At 36.0% G+C, this 22,929-nt stretch overlaps 1 protein-coding gene across 1 annotated transcript in view; it reads right to left on the bottom strand.

The window, feature by feature from the left end:
• The window catches only part of TTC6 (tetratricopeptide repeat domain 6), a gene marked incomplete at both ends in the record, with an annotated part of 227,725 nt that overhangs the window by 18,738 nt on the left and 186,058 nt on the right, over positions 1-22,929 (bottom strand). Inside the window, 8 exon segments of the mRNA XM_079699166.1 lie at positions 1,063-1,273; positions 6,993-7,066; positions 12,740-12,859; positions 15,878-15,991; positions 17,392-17,532; positions 18,353-18,502; positions 19,674-19,808; positions 22,482-22,642. Coding sequence (XP_079555292.1) covers positions 1,063-1,273; positions 6,993-7,066; positions 12,740-12,859; positions 15,878-15,991; positions 17,392-17,532; positions 18,353-18,502; positions 19,674-19,808; positions 22,482-22,642 — 1,106 coding nt within the window.

Genomic DNA, 22,929 nt, shown 5'->3' with positions numbered 1-22,929 from the left:
TGAAAAAAAATTCAACTTTAATGACAGATTAATAGGAATTTCTGCAAATTACCATAATTTAAACATACTTTGGACCACTTTTTAAATTTTTTAATATTAAAAGGGATAAAAAGATTATTCCTTTCCTTTTCATGGAAAATATAACACATCTAGCACTTTATTCCACAAATACCACTACATCTTTTGTTAGTGCAAATAGCTTGGTGAGTGCATGGGTCAGGTCAGAGTGTCCCAGAAATCACTCAGAGACCTGCGTGACAACACAACAGAGCAACACCCTTCCAACTTGCTGGAAGGACAAATGCCTGGTCTCTTGCATTCCGGTATGTTCTAATTCACTGCCATTTGGAAGATGACCTGAATTCAGAAATCTCTATACAGTGGTTGTCTGATCCATTGCATAGATCATACATTGTTTATTCCCTTTAGCTTTTCACTAATTTAATAGGCCAAAAGCTATGGAGCCCAGGTATAAGCTAGTGAAACAAATTTTAGCCAGGTTCTTATATGTGAAACTCATCAGGCAAGTCTTAAAAGTTGTCTAGGGCTTCCCTGGTGGCGCAGTGGTTGAGAGTCCGCCTGCCGATGCAGGGGACACGGGTTCGTGCCCCGGTCCGGGAAGATCCCACATGCCGCGGAGCGGCTGGGCCCGTGAGCCATGGCCGCTGAGCCTGTGCGTCCGGAGCCTGTGCTCCACAACGGGAGAGGCCACAGCAGTGAGAGGCCCGCGTACCGCAAAAAAAAAAAAAAAAAGTTGTCTATAAGTGTGGTAGGTATAAGGGGGTGAGTTAGAAAGGGGTGTAGGCATTAAGGAAACTCAAGTTCAGAAGATCCTCATCTCACTATCACACCAGGTCCCTGGGTATGCTCTCCAGGCAGGCTGCCTATAACTCATCGAACCCCTGCTTCCCACTGCTGCTCTGAATACGAATAAGAAAAGAAAGGTAAAATGTTCATAGCCAAAGAAATATCATGTATCCCCATCACCACTAAAAGGCCAAATATATTCTTTTTCTTGTCCAAAAGATGTTTCCGTGGTAAAATGTTGTTATACAATATTACCTGCAAATTATAGCCTAAACAAATTCTGGCTTTTGTATAGACTGGATTAAAATGCAGTGCTTTCAGAAAGTCCTTCTGTGCTTGTTTGATGGCCTCATCATGTCCATATTCCATGTAAGAATTTCCCCGTCCAATGTAAGCATCCAGAAAACAGGGATCAATTTTAACAGCCCAGGTAAAGAAATTGACAGCTTCTTCAAACTCTTTATTTCTGAAAATAAATTAAAATATTGATGATTTCTGGTGAATAATCTAACTGCTTTTCCTGTATACAACCTCTTCATAAAGAAATGCATTGACCCTTTAAAAACTTAATTTTTATTCATTTTCTATTTATTTTATTTATTTTTTTTTTGCGGTACGCGGGCCTCTCACCGTTGTGGCCTCTCCCGTTGCGGAGCACAGGCTCCAGACGTGCAGGCTCAGTGGCCATGGCTCACGGGCCCAGCCGCTCCGTGGCATGTGGGATCTTCCCAGACCGGGGCACGAACCCGTGTCCCCTGCATCGGCAGGCAGACTTTCAACCACTGTGCCACCAGGGAAGCCCAATTTTTACTATTTTTTATTATCATAAGAACTAATTGTGTAAGTCCATATGACCTAAGTAAGCCTGATGGATTTTTAAAGATATTGGTAAAAGGAAAGAGGGGAGGTAAGAGACATTTTTATAGCAGAATATGCTGGGATGACATGCTAGAGTTCTTTTTCAGAATTATAAAACTCTGAATGGCATTCTTGAACCTGTTTTTAACAGTTATCAGTGGCCAGTATAGAAAAACATATGCTATTATTTATAAAATACACTATTTAAATCAGATTAAAATAAATCCATTGTTATTTATTTAATATGTCCTTTATAATGAAAGGAGCTAAATTTTTATCACATAGGAGTTCTTACTTCAGATCTTCTATAAAGGCAGCCCATTTCATCTTGGACACCAAGAGAGGAGGGGAGAAAAAGAAGTAAAATGCACTTTATTTATTAACTTGTGAATATATGTGACTAAATGATAACTCTATCTTCCTTAATTAGTCTCCTATGGTGAGGAGAGGGTTGTTGAAGGAATCGAGTATTCCCATGTCCATGGGTATATAAAGTCACTTTTCCACTTCACATGCATATCTAATAATTATTTTTAATCTCAATTAATATGGAGAGTCTAAAATTTTTTTAATAGAATGAAGGCTCTAACACTGAATAACTGCTTACTTACCAGGTACTGTGCTAAGTGCTTTACATATGCGATTTTACTTAATCCTTCCAACATTTCTGTAAGCTTGTTATATTTATTTATATTTTATAGATTAAAAGAATATCATGGCTCAGAAAAGTTTGCACATAGTAAATAACATAGTAAATAGCATGCTAAGATTGCACTGAGCAAATATCTGGGACTCAAACTCAGGTGAGCCAGACTCCAAAATCCATGCTTTCCCACAGTCATCTCTACCCACATTCTTCGCCTTTAACATGCTTGTAGTTGGTGCACAGAGCCAGTGAGCTGATATCTCAACAGTGTAGTCAGAAGAAAGCCTTGGAGTTCAAACCTAAGCCCGAACATACAAATTAATAGTAATTTTTCAAAACTGTTAGAAGGATCAAATGACAGCATGTGAAAAACCCTTAGCACAGGGACCCTCACCCAGTAAAGATTATTATCTTCCTTCCATTCTTTTCATTACTTCTCAAAAAGTTTTCAAATTTTTATGAGATGCATCATTATTTTGCTAACTTCTCCTTTGTGAAATACATGGAACACAGGGTAACTGTTCTAGAAACTATCATCTCTTAGATATTACTCAGCATTATCTTTTAAAATACTGTTTCCCAAACCTCAGCCCCTCCTTTGTGACAGTTGCCCTATGTTCCACCTACACTATCGTTTACTTAGTATTTTTCTTTAAGTCAAGTCACTCTTTCACTTAAGTAAATCTATTTTTTAAAATAACTTAATTTCAGTACCACAAATACAAAATAAGTATCTCATGCCATAAACAGAAGGCAACCATGAAAATAAATAAATATTGGTGTTGGATAGTGTAGTCTGTAGAAAACTAAACCTGAGAGCTGTACCATCTATTACAAAGTGTGGGAAAGATGTTAAAGACTAACTCTTAGCTGACACCTTCTCCTTGATGTATTCAGAAGGTTTGAGAAAGAATTCACTTTGAAACTGAAAAGCAATTCAGCTTCTCATAATGTGATTCAATATTTTTTTAATGCTTGTGCGCACCATGAAAAATAATGGAGTTACTCATGATATTTGCTCCATGTTTTGGCAAACACTACCCAAAAGCATTCACCAAGTATTGTGTCAGAAGATCACCCAAGAATCAACACTGAAGCACCAGGAAAGCCTGGCCTCTGACGTTACAAACAGGGGAAGGTTAACATTCACACACGTGGGCCACCTGCTATCTTCTGAGTTCACTCTGTGGATTCTCACTAAGAAAACATGGGCTCCCTTCCCTCAAGTAGTTTACAATGAAACTATCCTCCTCCTTCCTCATAACTGGCACTATTTGAGAAGTAAAAGTTCACTGAACATAAGGTCACAATGCTTGTAGCCCTTTCTCACTGTATTACAGAAAAAATTCTAGCATAAATAACAAATTTTTTATCAAGAATAATTACCCAGTAGTATTCCTGTATAAAAATGCATTTAGTTGATAGGTTTTGTTATGCTCAGTATTTCTATCTATGGATAGCGAACTATTTACTTATGATGCATACCTATGGTGACCATGTAAACTGAAGTTTACAGGACAACCCCAGCTCTCTCATATTTTTCCCACAAAACATTGAAATGCTTCTGGTATATTTACATCCAAATTGTATCATACACATTGCTCCCCTCTTACGCAGAGGGAGATTTAAAATCCTTGTGAGTACATATGTCGATATATGGTTTATAAAACATAATCTCACCCTTTGAATAGTCTAACCAATTTAAAAAGAACAAGAACAAGCAATGAATTGAAGCTATTTTTCTATACATATCTAGTTATCAGCACTAATGTTTAACGAACATCTAGTCTGTTCTGACTAAGTAAATAATCATTAAACCTTAAACCTGGAAAGGGATCCCGAAAGCTACCTGGCAAGTTCTTCAAAGCTGATGATAACTAAAAATCAAGTCCAGAGGAGGTGAGAGAGCCAAAGCCAGAGACTCCCAGACCCCTCCATCACTAGAAAAAAAAGAAAAACTCCATAGACACAGCAACTTCATTTTTCTGAAGATGTGTTTATCACACAGTGCCCTGCAGATTGGAGCTCCTGTTAAATAATCACATGGCAGTTAGACAATGAAAAAATGTGGCAGTGTCTCTTATATCAGGATACAGGTTCACTGGCACATAAATTGTTAAACATCAATTACACAAATATAAAAGTATATTAAATTAGTTTTTCTAAAACAAAAGGTGTTTGTATAAATCTAAAATAACATGATCACTGACAGAAGGTGCATGCCTCTCATTATGGTGTCTATTAACTAAGAATCGTGTGCTCAGCTTGCAGGTTAGGCCATGGACACCAAGGCCCACCTCATTTTCCAAATTAATCACATAGGTGACCAGATGTGCCCTACTGAGTTGTACAAATAAATCATAAATACCTCCCAAAACTAAAGAATGTGGCTTGCAGAGTCGAAGACTCAGAAATATTTTATGCAATTATAAGAATGGTAAAATAAATGTGCTGAAGTAAAAAATGGACAGAATATGTAACTCTGAGCCACCAGGCTCTCCCTCTGTGACATTTTTTTTTTAATCTTAAGGTAGTTTTCTCAAAGAGATCTAAAAATTAACTCTACCTTAACACTCTTAGTGATCAAATTGGGCAACAAGTAGGATATTCAGCCTAAGGAATGTTGTCTCCTAGCAACCACAAGAGTGAGAACCAGAGATATACAAAGGCACACTTCAAAAGTCTGCAACCCCACGAGTTCAAAGATCAAAGCCCTAAAATTTAAAGATTTATTGCTTTTTAAAAATTTTCCAAATGGGAGAATTTTTACTTTCTCCACTATAAGACGCCAATAGTGAATCTCATTAATTACAAACCATGCTGCTGTAGTAATAGGTTATAGCTCACCTTGAAAAGCAAAAATATTTTTCCTGAAATAAATGTAACCAATCACTAAACATTCCTTATTGTTAAATTCAGTAAAACTGTTAAAACACATGGAATTGGGACTATGAGTTATCGGAGCTTTACTGTTGATTTAAATTCTACTTTTATTAAAGGACAATAGAGATTCTAGCGGGATGATGAAAGGTGGTTGTTTGGAATTGCAAAGCAGTATAAGCTTAAGAAGGCTCCACCATATACACCCAGTGATTACATTTCATAAAAGAGATCAGGAACTGACACACAGAGAAATTTACTGACTCTAATAGTTGCAAAACATCGGAATGAGGTTGAGAAAAATTTTGGTGTCTATTTTTAGTTTTAAGAGAATTCAATGACCTCAGACATTTTTGGCCTGCACTCACCTACCAAAACAAACACATCAGTCATCGTTACTCCATTTCTTTTTAAGAATGACAATTACTTAGAAAGATGAATTGTACAAAGGTTGCTGGATTAAAATAGACAATGGTGTGACTGTGTTTTGATGTCTGTATAAAATTAAAGGTCCGAGACCAGTCAGTTTAGGCCTTTTAACCAAAAACGCCTTCACAAGTTCCAGTTATTATACTACTATGTTCATAAAATTTAAAAAATCTAATTCTCATAGGGAAATGTACCTGTACTAGCTATGTCCTAAAAGGGGAAAAAAAGAATTTCAATTTCCTAAATAATTCAAACTATGTTTTATTGTCTAAATTGTATATTTATACAGCCTAGTCTACTATCCTAATTTCCTCATCCAATTAACTGCTATTGTTTCTCTCATGAAAAATAATGCTGTAAACTATTACTTAACCAAATACACTTTATTTCACATTAAAATACTCATGTGATGCATTTCTATGCTTTTAAAAGCAAAGTGTTTAGAAATTAATTTTTAGATGTCAAATGTATGTGTAGAAATGTAAGTATTATAGTTAGCAAAATCAATCTACTGTACTCTAATATTATCCCAGAGTAAATTTTAAACTGATCTTCTTCTGTATTTTAGCCTCATATAACTGTTCTTTTCTCCCCTCTATAACTTACTTATTTTTACAATAATACGAGAAACAGGTAATGATGTTTTGTTTTGTTTTGTTTTTGCGGTACGCGGGCCTCTCACTGCTGTGGCCTCTCCCGCCGCGGAGCACAGGCTCCGGACGCGCAGGCCCAGCGGCCACGGCCCACAGGCCCAGCCGCCCCGCGGCACGTGGGATCCTCCCGGACCGGGGCACGAACCCGCGTCCCCTGCATCGGCAGGCGGACCCTCAACCACTGCGCCACCAGGGAAGCCCGGTAATGATGTTTTAAGTAATACATTTTTTGTAGATTTTATTATACCATGTAGATATTTACTGGTATTATTTTAATCATTTTTAGATTTAGAAATGCTTTCTAAATGTAAAATTTTCTTGGAACTATAATATTTTTCTAAATCAACCTCTCTTCCAAGAAACAGGCTTTTTAAAAGTTAGTTCCATTTTATGAACAAAGTTAATAACTTTATTTTATTCTTAGATATTTCAAGTTATGCATAATTTCATTCTGTGTATTACCAAGGTCCTTTCCAATAAATGGGCTTGAATCAGATGGATACCCGCAATGCTCTGATGCAGGTATTTACTTGCTGACTTGGCTAAAATAGTTTATTAGTAGGTAGAAGAGTGCTGATACAGGGATTCTCTGTGCCTCTCTCCATTTTTGTACTCTGTCACTTCCACAATATTCTCCTCTGTTTCTTCTATTCTTCTATTATAATTATAAATCTGATGGTCTCACTTGCTCTCACTTCAACATAAATTGCACCCCATACCTGTGACAGCATATGGCAGTAGCTTGACAAAGGCTCACATTAGTCTTGCTTATCAGTGCAGCTTGTTTAAAATCCTGAAACAGTTTAACAAATTTTTGTTAATTTTACAGCATTATATTTTGTGCTTTCTTAAACTTCCTTCTAACATTGATTCTACCATGAATAAAATTTACACAAGCATTAAAATATACATCTTCTTAAAACCCTTATTTTTTCCTTTTAGTATCACATATAGAGCGAGAACAGATGGAGCAGAGGAAACCCATAACCAAAAACTCACTCAGAATCTTGCGCTACTGTCCACTTTTCCTGTGATTTTGCCTGGTATTATAAGGAGGTATCAGGTTTACTTTCTTTTTATTGTTTTTTCCCAGTGAACACCACCAGAGACTTCCCTATCCAGACAGAGATAGAAATTTACCTGCAGAGAACCTTATGACTATAGGACAAACAGGCACTCAGGCCCAGGGAAAGGGCATAACTGAGCCTCTATGTGTATTAACTAAAGCAGCTGCTACCTTTGCAACCCACACTTCTAGGGGAAAGTGTGTCATTTTATCCAGAGGTCCTAGAGGCCTCCCAAGAGGGAGCAATGGAAACGCTAACCACAAGATTTGAAGTCAGGGCAGTCAGCTGGGGTGTACATGAATGGCACTGGGGAAGAGGTTAAGGGAACTGAAAGTGCTAAGTCGGCCAGAGATCCCGCTGCTGTGGCACCAGAGACACAGTGTCTGAAGCTCTTTAGCTTTTTAAAGCCCTACATAAACAACTGAAACCTGAAGCAAAATAAAAACAACACTAAACTGAAATAAATAAAATATATAAATATCTACATATCAAAAGATCATGTCAACTGCAATGAGATATATATGTATATTTGTGTGTGTACACATATACATAAATTATGTGAGACTGATTTCAATGTTTGCCATAAAATGGGAAGGAACCAGGGCTTCCCTGGTGGCGCAGTGGTTGAGAGTCCGCCTGCCGATGCAGGGGACATGGGTTCGTGCTCCGGTCTGGGAAGATCCCACATGCCGCGGAGCGGCTGGTCCCGTGAGCCATGGCCGCTGAGCCTGCATGTCCGGAGCCTGTGCTCCGCAACGGGAGAGGCCACAACAGTGAGAGGCCCAAGTACTGCAAAAAAAAAAAAAAAAAAGGGAAGGAACCTTCCGAAAGTAAGAGTTCAAAGCCTATGAAGGAATAAAGATGGCTCTGGTTTTTCCCAGAGGACTGCTTCAGCAAGAATCTTCTTGGGCAGTTTTGGTTGTGAGCTCACTTGACCAAGCTAGACTGTGGAGAGTACTCTATCGTCCCCTGGAGTGACTAAAAGAAACCCTTCCAGACTCCTTTCTCATTTCCAGGAGGCTGGGACGTGGGCATTCTACAATCTTAAAGGGCAAGTGTCAGAGTTCTGGTTTCTACCCAACAAGGGAGGACCCAACCATAACGACAGTCTCCCTCCTCCCTCTCCTCCTCTATCCCCTTCCCCTCCCCCTCATCCTTCCAAAAACCTTCCTTGGCTGTACTAGAGAGAGGAAGATGACTGTTTTATGGGGGTAGAATAAGTTTTCTGCTAATACTGGGGGTGGAAGATGGATGTACAGTCAAACTGAGCACTCTTGGATCCTACTGGAGGAGAAGGGTATTAGTCACAGACCCACCTGAGACTATGGACTCCCCACTTAGATTCCCAGCATATTTTGATACTAAATGGAATTATTTAGAAGAAAATAAGAAATTTATTGTCTAATCAAATATGCTATCAGATAACTCCCGTAGGAGAATTTTTTTTTTCTGAAATGGGGGCAAACTTACAGTGTAACTGAGATTTATTACAAACATTCCCATTAATTTTGGGAGTTATGAGAAGTGACCACAAACTTAAAAGGCTGAGAATACCAAGTTTAGTTTTATAATCAGATAAAACTTACAAAAGTCAGCTTGACTCTATATATAAAATCATTGTGATGCTACATGGAAGTTAGACATTATCAGCAACAGACACAAATGATGGCTTAGGATTACTTAGAATAAAGCTAACTGCAGTTTTTATGATTTTCCTCTTCTGCACTAGTTTTATTTCTAATATGGATCATAAATAACAAACCACACAAAGTCACTCACATACAAAGCAAATTCCCTCCACTCCCTTCCTTCTGCTGATGAGTTTATTTGTAAGACTCTTCACCTGCACCATCTTCCTGTGTGTCAGAGGATGCGCTCTTGACCTCATCCTTCCCATCTCTGGAAACTTGCTCCATCATCTTCTTCTGTCCTTTGTAACTTTAATCCTTTTCTCACCACCCCAACCTAGTATGCCTTCCCTCAAACCTGCCTGCCCGCAAGCTACACATGGCTTTGTCTTTCTAGTTCCTGTCACTACCAATCTCTGAAAGCAGAGTCAACACTCACCATCTCCATGTCCCCAAACGCCATCAACTTCTTGTTGTTTAGTAAGTCCAATTTCATTTCGTAATTTGTAAACTGCCTCTAAAGGCATTTTTAAATTTATTTTTATTTTTCTCAAAGTAACTCATGTATCCAGGGTAGGGTAGAGGGTCCAATGAAACTAGAAAACTCACAATGCTTACAGGGATGCCCCACGCCACCTCTCCTTATCTCTGAGCCCCGCTCCCCAGAGTCAACCATTTTTACATTTTGCTGTTATTTCTTCTGCTGTTTACCTCTGAATTTCTAAATAACATGAGTATTTTATCATGTTTAACTTCCAACATAGGATAGAACTTAGCTACCTTACACCATCACTCCACACACCTCCCCTTCTCCCACCATCCCCATATCCCTATGACAATGTGTTTATTTTACTCTATTTTACTTCCCTCAAGTGTAGAATCTTTGGCTACCCACTCATATTTAAGTTTTAAAATCTGGAATGGTAGTTTGGGGTGTCTGGGCACCTCTTCTCCACTATCTTTAACCTTGTGGGATTATGTCTTTTTTATTCCTTCACTGTCTTCCTGGTTTTCAAGAGGACAAAGAAATAAACAAATGCTCTCAATCCAACAAGCTTAACCATTAACTTCCTAAACAATTCCAGTTTAAATGCCGCACTCTACTTCCCGTGTTCTTATGAAGATCACACAACTATCAATTAACTAACATGTGTTCAGTGCTCATCCTACTTGACCTTTCTGTTAATCAATCATTCCCACTAAAAATGTTTCCCTGGTTAGGTTTTAAGACTCTGTTCTCTCTTGGTTCTGCATTTAGCCCTCTTATTATTCAGTCATATATTACTTCATTGGTCTACCTGAGCCAGCCTCTTTTTAAAAATTTTTCAAATTAATTTTTTAAATTTACAGAGGGGTGAAACATTTTTTTTTGCTTTTAATTACAGGCATATCTTGTTTTATTGCACTTCGCAGATACTGCACTTTGTACAAATTGGAGGTTTGTGGCAATCTTGCCTCAAGCAAGTCTATTGGCTCCATTTTCTCCAAAAGCATTTGCTCACTTCGTGTCTCTGTATCACATTCTGGTAATTCTCACAATATTTCAAACATTTTCATTATTATTGTATTTGTTATGGTAATCTGTGATCATCGGTAATCTTTGATGTCACTACTGCAAAAAAATTACAGCTCAGTGAAGGCTCAGATGATGGTTAACATTTTTTATCAATAAAGTATTTTTTAATTAAGGCATGTACTATTTTTTAGATATAATGCTATTGTACACTTAATAGACTACAGTATAAACATAACTTTTATATGAAACAAAAAAGTCACTTATTGCTATATTCACTTTATTGCTGTGGTCTGGAACCAAACCTGCAATAATTCCAAGGCAGGCCTGTAGTGTTTGCAGGGCATATCTTTTTTCCAGCTTTTTTTACTTTTACCTATCTATATCTTATATTTAAAATGTGTTTCTTGCAGTCAGAATATTGCTGGGACTTTTAAAAAATTCTAATCTGGCATTTTCAATATTTCAATTGGTGTATTTTGACAATTTCCATTTAATGTAACTACTGATAAGGTTGAATTTAGGTCTACCATTTTTTTTTTTAGGTCTACCATTTTGTTATTTGTTTTATGCTGGTCTCCTCTGTTTCTGTTCCTTTGTTTTCTCTTTCCAGACTTATTTGGGATTATTTTAATTTTTTAATATTCCATTTTAATTAAAATACTCTTTTTGACTGAGGAGGTCACATTTGAGAAGAAACCTGAAATGAAAAGAGGGTGTGAACCAATAGGAGGACTATTCTACACATAGGGAACAGCTTGTGTGAGGACCCTGAGTCAGGAAGGGAGCCTGGCATTTCCAAGGAATAGCAAAAGGCCAGAGTGGAGTAACCTGAGTGGAGAAAAGAAGAACGCTGACAATGAAGTCAGATCAGTGAGCAGCAGTTAGGTCACTAGGGTCTTGGTTGGCCATAGTCAAGAGTTCAGATTTTACTCTAAGTGTGATGGGAAGTCACTGGAGGGTTCTGAGCAGATGAATAACTTGCTCTGCTTTATGTTTTTAAGAGTGCTCTTTGGCTGCTGTGTGGAGAACAGCATGCAGAGGGAAAAGAGCAGAAACAGAGAGGCCAGTTGGGAAGCTACTGCAGTGATCCAGGGCAGAGAAGGTGGAGGCTGGAAGGAGGAGGAGAGCAGTGGCAAAAAATGAGAAATGACTGAATTTAAAATATGTTTTGATAGCAGAGCTGACCACACTTGCTCATGATTTAGATGTGGGATGTGAGGAAAGAGAGGGATCAAGAATGATTCCCACCAGACTATGAGCTCCTCAAGGACTGGAAATCTGTCTTACTGATATTTGTCTCTGTATCTTCAATGCCAATGTCAGTACCATGACTTGTCTGAAGGAACACAGGATTTGGAATCAAGTGAGACTTGAGTTCAAATCTTGCCCCAGTACTTTCTGGCTGACTAAGACTTGATTTAACCTCTTTTGAATATCAGCTTCCTCTTCCATAAGTTACAATCATAAATTGTGCAGCATTATTGAGAAGCTGGCAGGTAGGTAGTGAGTGTGCGATAACTAGAGTTAATGTTGTTCTTAAGTACTAAATAAATACTTACTAGGTGGATAACACAGGCCCTACATTTAATTCTCCAACAGCTGAGGTCTTTTGCTTCCAACTCCCATTTTCCTCACTTTCTCCACCCAACACTATTGCCCAGAGTTCCACAGGTTTTTGCCTACACCAAACAAAGCTTCCCCTACCTGAGGGAATTCTGAATGGTATATCTCAAAACCAAAACCTAAGGGAGTTCAACTCTTGAAATTACATTTCACCATAGTGTAAATTGCCTAGAATACAGTTTCTCAGACACTTCCTTAATAATAAGTAATTTTGTGGGACAGAATCTCAAAAGATGACTCCAGAAGTTGAAAAATAATATCAATACAAGGAAAATTGTGAATGAGAAAGAGCACTAAGCAGCAAAGTAAATGATACATAAATCATTTTATTGAGTTTTGTCTGTAGCTAAGACACTCCCTTAGGGGAGATGATAGTCTTGATATTTTATCAATTCGGAATTTTTTTTTTTTACATATTGGCTATTTATCTGTATTAAAAAGAAAGTAAAAAAACACTTTTTTGCAAAGATTCTATTACTCATTCAAAGTATTTCAACACAATTCTTGCTAAAGTTGAATTTTTGCTCATTAATATTGCCATTTGTTATCAAGAAAAACTTTTTCACTGGTTTTCAGAAGTGAACATGCAAAATCAAGTGGGTTCATTTTTACAAGTAAACAGAAAGGTTTACCTCTAATGCAAAACTGAACTGCTCTAGTTCTGTGTAGATGAGTCCACGATTAATAAGGGCATTTAACATCACAGTTTCTCCAGCATCAAGGAGAAGCACAATTCCATAATCTGTTAATGCCTAAAAATGAAATAATTACTTACAACCTAAAGTCAACTCTTTAGAGCATTACTGCATTGACCATGGACAAACTAGTACCTCATAATTAGTTCTTTAATGTGACAAAATTTATGGCCAAAAATAATCATTTGTTACATTTAAAGGTTTCCCTTAATTAAATACTGTGGATGTTGCTCTCTCCTAATAAGCGGTGTGCACTGCGCTTGCCCTTCACATGTTATCTGTGAATCATCTGTGAACTACTTTTATTGTGTATGGATTGAAGCAGGGATGCAACACCCTTCCCCAACTTAATAGTTTCACCAAAAGACTGTTGACATTAAAGCAGAGCACTTGTTACCTTTTGAAATTTAATTTCTTTGTAGTGATTTATTGTTTTCTTCACTGAAACCTAAGTTTTATGGAGGCACAGATTATCCATTTTGTTCACCATTGTAAAGCCAGTAACTAGCACCACGCCTGCACATACTAGGCATCTGATAAATTTTTGTTGAATGAATAAATCATAAAGCAATGAAAACAGATCTTAATAAAACTAACAAATAAGTACTTATTGGAATATTACTTCAATATTCTCATTTTTTTAAAGATATTAGTCTAAGCTGAGAATCAACTCAGAAGACTTCTCTCCATTTTTTATCTTTTTTTTTTTTTCATTCAATGAACAGCCAAGTTTTTACTGGTCATCTACTCTGTACCAGGTACTAGGAGCATCTCAAATTTGGGCTGGAGCTGAATCTCTTAATTCATTTTCCTTCTGAACATTTTGTCCCAAAGAGCCATATAATTTCATCAGAAAAGGCCCAAATCATATCATATATGCCTGTAGCACATGCTAACTGAAAATGCAAATAAAATAGTATTTTACTATTTGCTTAGTGGTTCTCCTCTACTGTTTCATGATTGGGCACTCAAGCATCTAAAAGAATTGTACAATTAAATATCCTATATGTATATTGTGGCATAACTATAAATAAACATTGACAAGGCTGTAAAAATAATTTGTAACACTTGCAAAACAAAACAGAACTAGAATGTTTGCCATTTTCCTTTCACAGAATCACAGAATTAAAACCTGTATATATATCAAGATGCCTTAGAAATCCACTAAGCAGCTGAATATGTGACACAAGAGGAAGCAAAAGCTGGGAAATGAGATTTCGTGAAGGTGACAATGAGCAGGCTTTGTGTTTTGCCTCTGCTATTATTACTAACCTTTCAGCCTTGGGAAAGTTACTTAACACTAAGCCTCAGTTTCCTCATCCACAAAAATGGGATATTAATAACTCATCATATTGTTGTAGAAGTCCACTTTAAAATAGTTTGATTATATGTTGGTAAAGCATTTAGCCCAGTGCCTGTCACACAATAAGCTCTAAATGAGTGGTAACTGTTACTGTTTTTATTAATATAAGGTGATAGGAACCAGAATTCACCTTTTCTAGTTTTTATGAAATCATATCTTGGGAGTGCATTTTCTGCACAAAGTACTTGGGTTTTCTCAGTCTTGTTATGGGAGGAATGCTGAGAAACGGGTGGAGGTAGACAAAAGGGAGGAGGTGACACTGTAAAATGACATCTGGTCCACATGCTGGAGGTCAGATGGTTTCACAAAGCCACCTAAAGACTGTTAACCAGAAGCAAACAAACCTGCGAACACCGATACAGGTCCCTATTCCCTGTGTGACTTGGATGTGTTTCTAACCTCATTTCCTCAACTGTAAAAGGAGCCCATTGAATGAAAAGCGTTGGGTACCTGGCAGCTCTAAATAACCAATATGTTCTTATTCTAGTTAGGTTTCTATTTAGGTAGTTTTTCGTTTTCTTTATTCATGGAGCACTAGCTCTGTTACACATCAGAGATAACAAAGATAGTAGTTCCCTGCCCCCACCCAGACCACTGTTTGCAGTTCAGGGTTACCCAGAAGAGGCAGGAGTCAGGGTGGGGAGGGAGCTGTCCAAGATACCTGCTGTGCAGGTTACTCTGATAAATGATCCTTTAATTAGCTCCTAGAATGGTTTACAACAGCCTGTGTTAAAAATTAGTTATTCATTTGTCAACATTTCTGGAGGAAACCTGATAATCCGGTTACCAGGAATTCTACATCCTCTTAGAAACAATGTTTCTCAACTTCTTCCTTCCATAGCAAATAAACTACTAAATTTCTAAATGTTTTAAACAGATTTAACTTTCCAAGTTTCCAGGAAATTGTGGGAGTGTGCCCACACACAGCAGCAGGTACATGACGCAGTCTTTTAAAGAATGCTTCATTGACTATGGAAGTGGAGAGAAACAAGGAAAGGGAAACAAGTGGACAGCACAAAGGGAAGCAAGAGATTGGACAAAACACTAAGAAACTACTGACCTGCTCCCCAGTGAGGGATCCTAACTGGAAAAGAACCAAACCAACAAGGAGAGAGTGGAGAAGGGGTAAGATTTAAAAATATAAAAGAGGGCTTACACTAGTAGCATCTGCATCAGGACAAATAGAGAAAAAGGTTTGCTGCAGCCATCAGTTAGGCCTTCAGAACGCACAGACAATCCTGGTCACTGGTCCCTGAGCTGGAAACCATCACTCAAAACTCCCTGCTGCATCTGTGGTCTGACCACTGTAAAAAAAATACCTCCACAAACTATTGTAGTTAATGTTGAGATTTTGAAGCAAACAATATTGCTAGTGATCACTGCTTAAAAATTCTGCACACGTTTATCAGTAGAAACATTTTCTCAAATGAGAATTATGTAATACATTTAAATTTACATGGCCTTTAAATGTTTATATAAGCATTGTAAAATTAAGTTTTCATTTGACATTGCAGAAATTGTATAAGAAAATTTGGTAAGCACTAAAAAGAAAATAAATATTCTTTGAAATGGTTCTTTGGTTTCTCAAGTTTTATGTGTATTTCCACAGAATTATTTTTCCAAAATTGTAACAAAAATAATAAGAAAATACACATGCTTTAAATAAGTTTACAAATGCTTTAAAGCGTTGTTTACTAAGATGGTCATCTTACCATTTGAAGTTCATTTATCTTGGTGTAACATAATGCTCTATTATAAAATGCTATATAACTGTTTTTATCCATGTTGATAGCTGTAGTTAAATCTGTAATCGCTAGTTTATAAGTCTATAAAGAAAAAATAATTAAGTGAGAAGGGTTAATCATAATGGACTGAAATTTAGTTGTAAAATAAATTCTTGATTCTATCAGAGTTTGGGGAATACTCATTTAACCATTCTGTGTATCATCCATGAAATTAAGACAATCAAGCTAATCTTTCACAGAATTAATTAAGAAGGTCCCTTGGTAGGAACTGCTATAGTTTCTCTCACCTGCAAATAAAATTCAATATATAAACAACTTTAAATGATTACCTTATTTCCATTGTTGCTATATAGCAAGGAAAAAATTAAATTTCTTATGGATAAAAGAGAAGCAAGCCTTATTCATCCAGCAAACATTCACCAGAGCTTGCTTGCTTCTGTCACTCTCACTGTCATATCACATAATCGTCATGTTTTCTATCCATGTTCTCTTTTGCTTCTCTTTGATGCTTCTCTGATACCTTAGATCATCCATTTATATAGATAGTAATTTTCATGGAATTAACAGGTAATACAAGGTCTCACCTTTGCTTTAAGGTATTATTTGCAAAATATTTCATATGAAATGGCTACAGAGAAAGTTCAAAAAAGAAACACAGGGAGAAAAAAAGTATTCCTTGAAGCATCAGGTATCGATAGTGTTGCTACAGCCACTAATTTCCATTTAGGAACCATAAACTCAAGTAATGATTTTGTTCTGTGTGTATAACTGTATTATTTAAAATAGTAAAATAATAAAAAATTTCAAACAATCCAAATGTCCAACAATAAAGTGGTTAAAAGTACACTATGGTGGAATATTATGCAGCCATTAAAAATGGTATCTTCAAAGATTAAATATAAGAAGCAGGGCACAACACAGATTATGTAAGTAGCATAGTCACAATTTTGGAAAGTATATATTATATTTTATTAGGAAAAAAAGACAAAATTCAAATACATCAAAATGCTCTCAGGAATTACCATTTGATGGTGGGAAAACAGGTGATTTTTTTTTTTTTTTTTTAGTTTCTGTTTTATAACAAAGTGAATCAGTCATACATATACATCTGTTCCCACATCCCTTCTCTCCTGCGTCTCCCTCCCTCCCACCCTCCCCCAAAACAGGTGATTTTAATCTTCTCCTTTATTCCTCTCTGTATTTTCCAAATTCTCTACAATGAATATTACTTTTCTAATAAAAATACATAATCAGTGCTATATAAAATGCAAATGTCAAAAATAAATATCACCATTTTATGAAAAATTATGAATTGAAATCCTTTTGATGTACTGTCAAAGTGTAACACCTTCTATGTAATTCTGCCTTCGTACCATGGCAATACTCCTCTCACAGAGGAAAAAAAGGAAGTGAGTCCCTCCTTAGCACCTGAGCAGCCACCCACTCTAAAATGCCAGAGAACAAGGTAGGAAATGCCTTACCTTGTTGTAGTATTTCAGAACTCCTCTGTAGATGTAGGCACGCACACTCTGAGGATAAATTTTGATGGCCTCATTACAACTCAAGATTGCTTTGGAGTATCTGCCTTTCAAACCATAGTAGGCTACTCGACTTAAATATGCCTTTTCAGAGAAAGAGAGGAGGAAAGCAGGAACAGATATTTTAGTAAAAGTATCAGTTCTACCAAAATATATGGTAGCTGGAACAAATTTATGCCACCCAAAGATGGTATAAAATATAGACTTTTTGTCACTCTCTTTTATTAAGAAAATTTCAAACATACAGAATAATTGAAAGAATAGTAAACACCCATATGCCTACCACCTGGATTCAATAATTATTAACATTTTTCAATTTTGTTGTATCTATTTTTTTCTGAACTATTTGAAAATAAGTTGTAGACATCATAAAACTTCACCCCAAGTCTTCCAGTATGCATCTCCTGTGAAGAAGACATTCTCCTACATAACCACACTACCACTGTGTATCTAAGAAAATTAATAGTATTTCCCTAAAATCATCTAATATTTCATCCATATTCAAATTTCATATGCTTTTAAAATCAAGATCCAACGGAGTTTCACCTATTGGGTTTTGTGTTGTCTCTAGTCTCTTAAGAGGCAGGAATCAATATGACAGTGAAACAAGAAGTAAGTAAAATTAATAACATAGTATATAAAATAATTATTAATAAGTACATTAAAATATTTACAATATTTGTATACACCACAATTCATGAAGCACTTTTACCTATATAATTTCCCTGTTGGAAATTATATTTTTAGTTCAAGGGGAAATACAGATATATGGATTATTAAAACTGCTGAAAAGTAGGTAAAACTAACTGACTGTTGCTAACTAATAACAATAACATTTAAAGATTTAACAGTTTTAGGAAATTTAACACACTTTCCAAACCACTGAAATTGTTCAGTTAAATACCTGGTAATGTTTTGGATCAAGGGTAATTGCACGATTAAAATCCAGGATTGAACTATCCTTGTGGAGTTTTACTTTACAAAGCCCACGTTGATAAAAGCCTTCTGCAAAATCAGGATCTGCTTTCACAGCTTTTGTAAAAGAATCAAAAGCCTAGAAGAGCAAATCATGTAGTGAGTAGAATGTATTAATTTAAAATGTTAATAAATTACAGTATATAACTATTGTTGAAAAGTTTTCATTTTAGTTTTTGGTCATTTTAAATATGTTTCTCCCAGTGAATGTTGTGGAGCAAAAAAAATTTATGAACAAGCCAGATTTATTATTATAATTTACAGGTTCCCTTACTCCCAGACTAATGTCTGCATAATCCATGTTGTTACAATACTTTCAGAGGTGTAACTTTAATCATTATTCTTCCTATTGTGTTTCTTCAAAGAAATCACAATTAGTACATTTATTTTCCATGTGGGCCAGCAGATATATGGTTAAAAAATTTCAAAGCAATGGAACTCCAAAATTTTTCCTAATATTGTAAAGCAAAGTTAGGTTTCCTCTGCTTGTCCAAAAGGGCTAAAAACATGAAAAATATTTGTAATTAATCTTAGATTTATTGTAATTTCTTAATGGAACAACTAATCAAGTGCAACTCTTTTTTAAAGTTATGAAGATGCAAGTTTCAGACACTGTCCACCCCTATGAATATAAGGACTGGAATGGTGTGTGTGTGTGTGTGTGTCTCTGTGTGTGTGTGTGTGTGTGTGTAGTTGTGGAATATTCAGAAATAGCCAATGGAAAATACATATTTATCATATCACTGAAAATTTTGAAATGGAGAATTGTGTGAAAGAGCCAAATACTGGATAAATACGTAATAATTGAATCAACTGGTTTTCAATGAATCTGGCTTTATTCTGATTTGAATTGCTCAGTTGTCAATAAGAGAAATCAGTGTCCTAATCATTTTCCAGTTATTCTACATTACACTGAAGCACTCAATATAAAGTACTTACAATTTAATAAGTAAATTTATACTAATGTGATGAAATTTTGATATAATAATTTCTTACAATTAAATTTGTTTAGTGGGAAACATGCATTAGTCTTCCGAATAGTGTTGACAAACAAGCATCAATAAAATGTTTGAATAAATAAAACAATGTAGTAGGTTTTGCAGGGTGCAGACTGCCTATAGTAAGCCAAGCTTTATAAGAAGCTTTGGTCTAGTCACTCACTGTTTAGGTAGCCTTCAGAAATGGAACTGAATGCAAGGAAACAATTTCTAAAACCATAAAATACCTATGCTCTTAAATACACAAAATACCAGTTGTAAGTTGCCTTCCTCCATGTAACAAAGACCCAAGTGATACAGACAGTCTGATGAAGCTGCTACGGCATTTCGTCCTTTATCAGAATGAGAAAAGATATCCAGCGCCTTTTTAAACATTCTCATGGCTTCCTATAATGATTTTTAAAAAAAGAGAGGGAAGGGAATGTTTCTTTCTAATATTTATTTAACACAACAGCCTTAGATGTTAAAAGGAATCCTGAGCACACAGCCCTACTCTCATTTCACAAGAGGACACACAGACCTGGTAAAGACACAGATCTTGTCAGTGCACCAAGAGCCAGGACTTCTGACAGGCAGGAAATCTGACCCACCCAGGTGCCTATCCTAGAGGCAGGTACGTAAGCAGGGTTACACAAGTGGGCTTTTGGAACTATAATTTCAAATTCTAAAGGGTACTTTTTCATAGTCTTAAATAAGACTAAAATTTATAGACCAATTTATGACCAATTTCCTAGTAATTCTCCTGAAGGGAATGCCGGGCAGCTATTAGGTAGTAAAAGTTCTACACTGATAATATCTGAGGTTGTTTTAATCAACTTTTATTTTGTCCTGCTATGCTCTCAAGGGGGTTCCATTGACACCAGAAAATAAACTAACATCAAAAATTACCCATTTAAACTCTTCTGTCAAAATAGTTGAAACCCTTAATGAAAAAAATTCAATTTTCCAAATAGAAACGTGTTTTTATAACTAGCTACTCAATGTATTTACCTAATATATAGAAATACAGCTACTTGTGACTCTTTAGTCCACTTTCTTAATTATATTAAATTGCTAAATAAACAATGAGGTTTAACTTGGATATGCTGTGTCCTTTGTGCCCACCCTTAGTTTACATCACATGTCTACAGCTTACCTCAACATTCATCCTTCCAGCCTCACTCTCAGCACATGCCTTTGCAATAGAAAAAAATGCATCACCTTCTCAATTTCCCTCATTTTTACTTTCCAAAGTCTCTATATCTTCTGCATTTCCATCTTTTTTTCTCCTGTCTTTGAATGGTTTCCTTTCTTCTTTTCAGAGCTAACTCCTCAAGCTGTGCCCTTGACCCCAACTCCTTCTGTCCCGCCTTCTGCTTTTGGATCTCTGCCCCTTCATTGCCTCCTGGAGTCCATAAAGTCTTCCATCACATTTAAATTTAAATGAACACATCTACACTTCCTCCTCTAGCTGATGTCTCACCTCTCTTTCCTTCACTACTCTAAATAGTAGTGGACGCTCTCGTAGGGCAAATGTACATTCCAAACACAGTACTGTGGCAGCCATGTGGAGAAAAGCTTGGAAGAGTTCAACACTATTATATAATTCAAACAAAATACAAATATGTTCTGGACTAGGATAATGACCAGAGAAATAGAGAAAGGAAGTGGATTTGAGAGACATTTAGAAAGTAGAACCAAGAGAGCATGACTATTGATTGGGTAGAAGAGGGACCCAATCAAAAGTGACTTCAGGTTTCAGGGAGGTTAAAATAAATTTAAGATTATTCCAAAGAAGGAATTTGATATCATAAAGGTGTCAATTCTCCCTAAAATAATCTAGAGATTCAATACAATTCAATCAAAATTCCAGCAGGGTTTTTAATGAATCTTGACAAGATGAATTTAAAATCTTGACCAGCTGGAAGAGTAAAGGCCCAAGAATAACCAGGAATTTCCTGGAGAAGAAGATGGTGTGGCAACTTGCTCCACCAGATGTCAAGAATTACAATAAAGCAACAGTAGTTAAAACATTGTACTATTAGGCCAGGGATAAAAAAATTGACCAAAGGAATAGAATAGAGAGCCCAAAATCAGATCCACACATACATGAAAGGTTATAACAGGACAGATGTACCACTTCAGATCTTTGGTTTAGGAGAACATTTCAATAAATGATACTGGAACATTTGAGTATCCATATGGGGAAAATTGAAATTTTATCACTATCTCACATTCAAAAATATCAACTTAAGGTAGAGTGAGGTCTTAAATGAAAAAAGCAGAATTTTTAAACTTTTAGAAGAAAATATGGGAAAATATCTTCATGACCTTGGTGTAGGGAGGGAATTTTTAAACAAGAATTTTTTTAAAGCTGTGACAATAAAACAAAAAAAGATACATTCAACTACATTAAAATTAAGACCCTCTGCTCATCAAAAGACATCATGAAGAAAATTTTAAAACCAGCCACAAATTGCAAGAGGATACATGACACACATGTAACAAATCAAGGACTAATACACAGGACTTATTTTTTTCAATGCCAAAAATCAACATGAACAAAACAAACAAAAATGTGTACAGCAAATTGATAGAACAGGAAATATAAGTGGCTATAAACATATAAAAAGATACCTCAACCTTTGCTCAAACAGAAATGTGAATTAAGACCATAATGAGACATTAGTTTTTATCCACCAAACTGATAAAAATAAAGTAGACAGCACCAGTTATTGTAGAGGATGGAGATCAATGGGAATACTCATACACTACAGGTGGGAGAATAAATTGGTACAACCCTATGGAACAATGTGCCATTTTCTTGAAAGTTAAACATTTACATTCTCTACATATCAGCAATGTTAACAGAAAACATGAAAAAGAATATTACCCTTACTCTTAAGTGGGAAAAAAACAAAAGGAAACAACCCAAGTATTAATTAACAGAAGAATCAATAAATAAATGGTATGATTTAGTTTTGTAAAATATATATATATATATATATGTAAGCAGTAATTCCAAGCACAATATAAAAATTCCATTAATAGGTTTAGTAAACGTTACTCAAGACTTTTCACCTTGTTCCTCTTGGCCTTCATTTGAGCTTTTGCTAATAGAGCATACATGGTGACCTCAGGCTTATTCAAAGTGATCCCATCTAAGACCTGAATGGCCTTGTCATGGTTCTCACAAAATGAATAAATGAGTGCTTGCGGTATAGGACTCAACTCAATGAGACCTAAAAGGAAAGGAAAATTTATCAATAACTTTGTCAAGTATCTAGGACTTAGAATATAATTATTTTAAGACAGTCAAGCAATTCAATAATCTATTTTTACAATATGAATTAATAAATCAATATGATACTAAAATCTATTTACTGTCAACAAACAATAAGACATTCCAACTGCAAACAAACAAACAAAAAATAACAGCGTAAGCCTGGTATTTCCTATAATAATCTCTCTCACAAAATTCACTAGGCTATGAAGCATTTTACAAATTGGTTACATACATGTGAAACTG

This window comes from Hyperoodon ampullatus, assembly GCF_949752795.1.
Source record: "Hyperoodon ampullatus genome assembly, chromosome: 3".
In the NCBI taxonomy this organism is placed as follows: domain Eukaryota; kingdom Metazoa; phylum Chordata; class Mammalia; order Artiodactyla; family Ziphiidae; genus Hyperoodon; species Hyperoodon ampullatus.
This window is presented reverse-complemented; position numbering and strand designations above follow the sequence as displayed.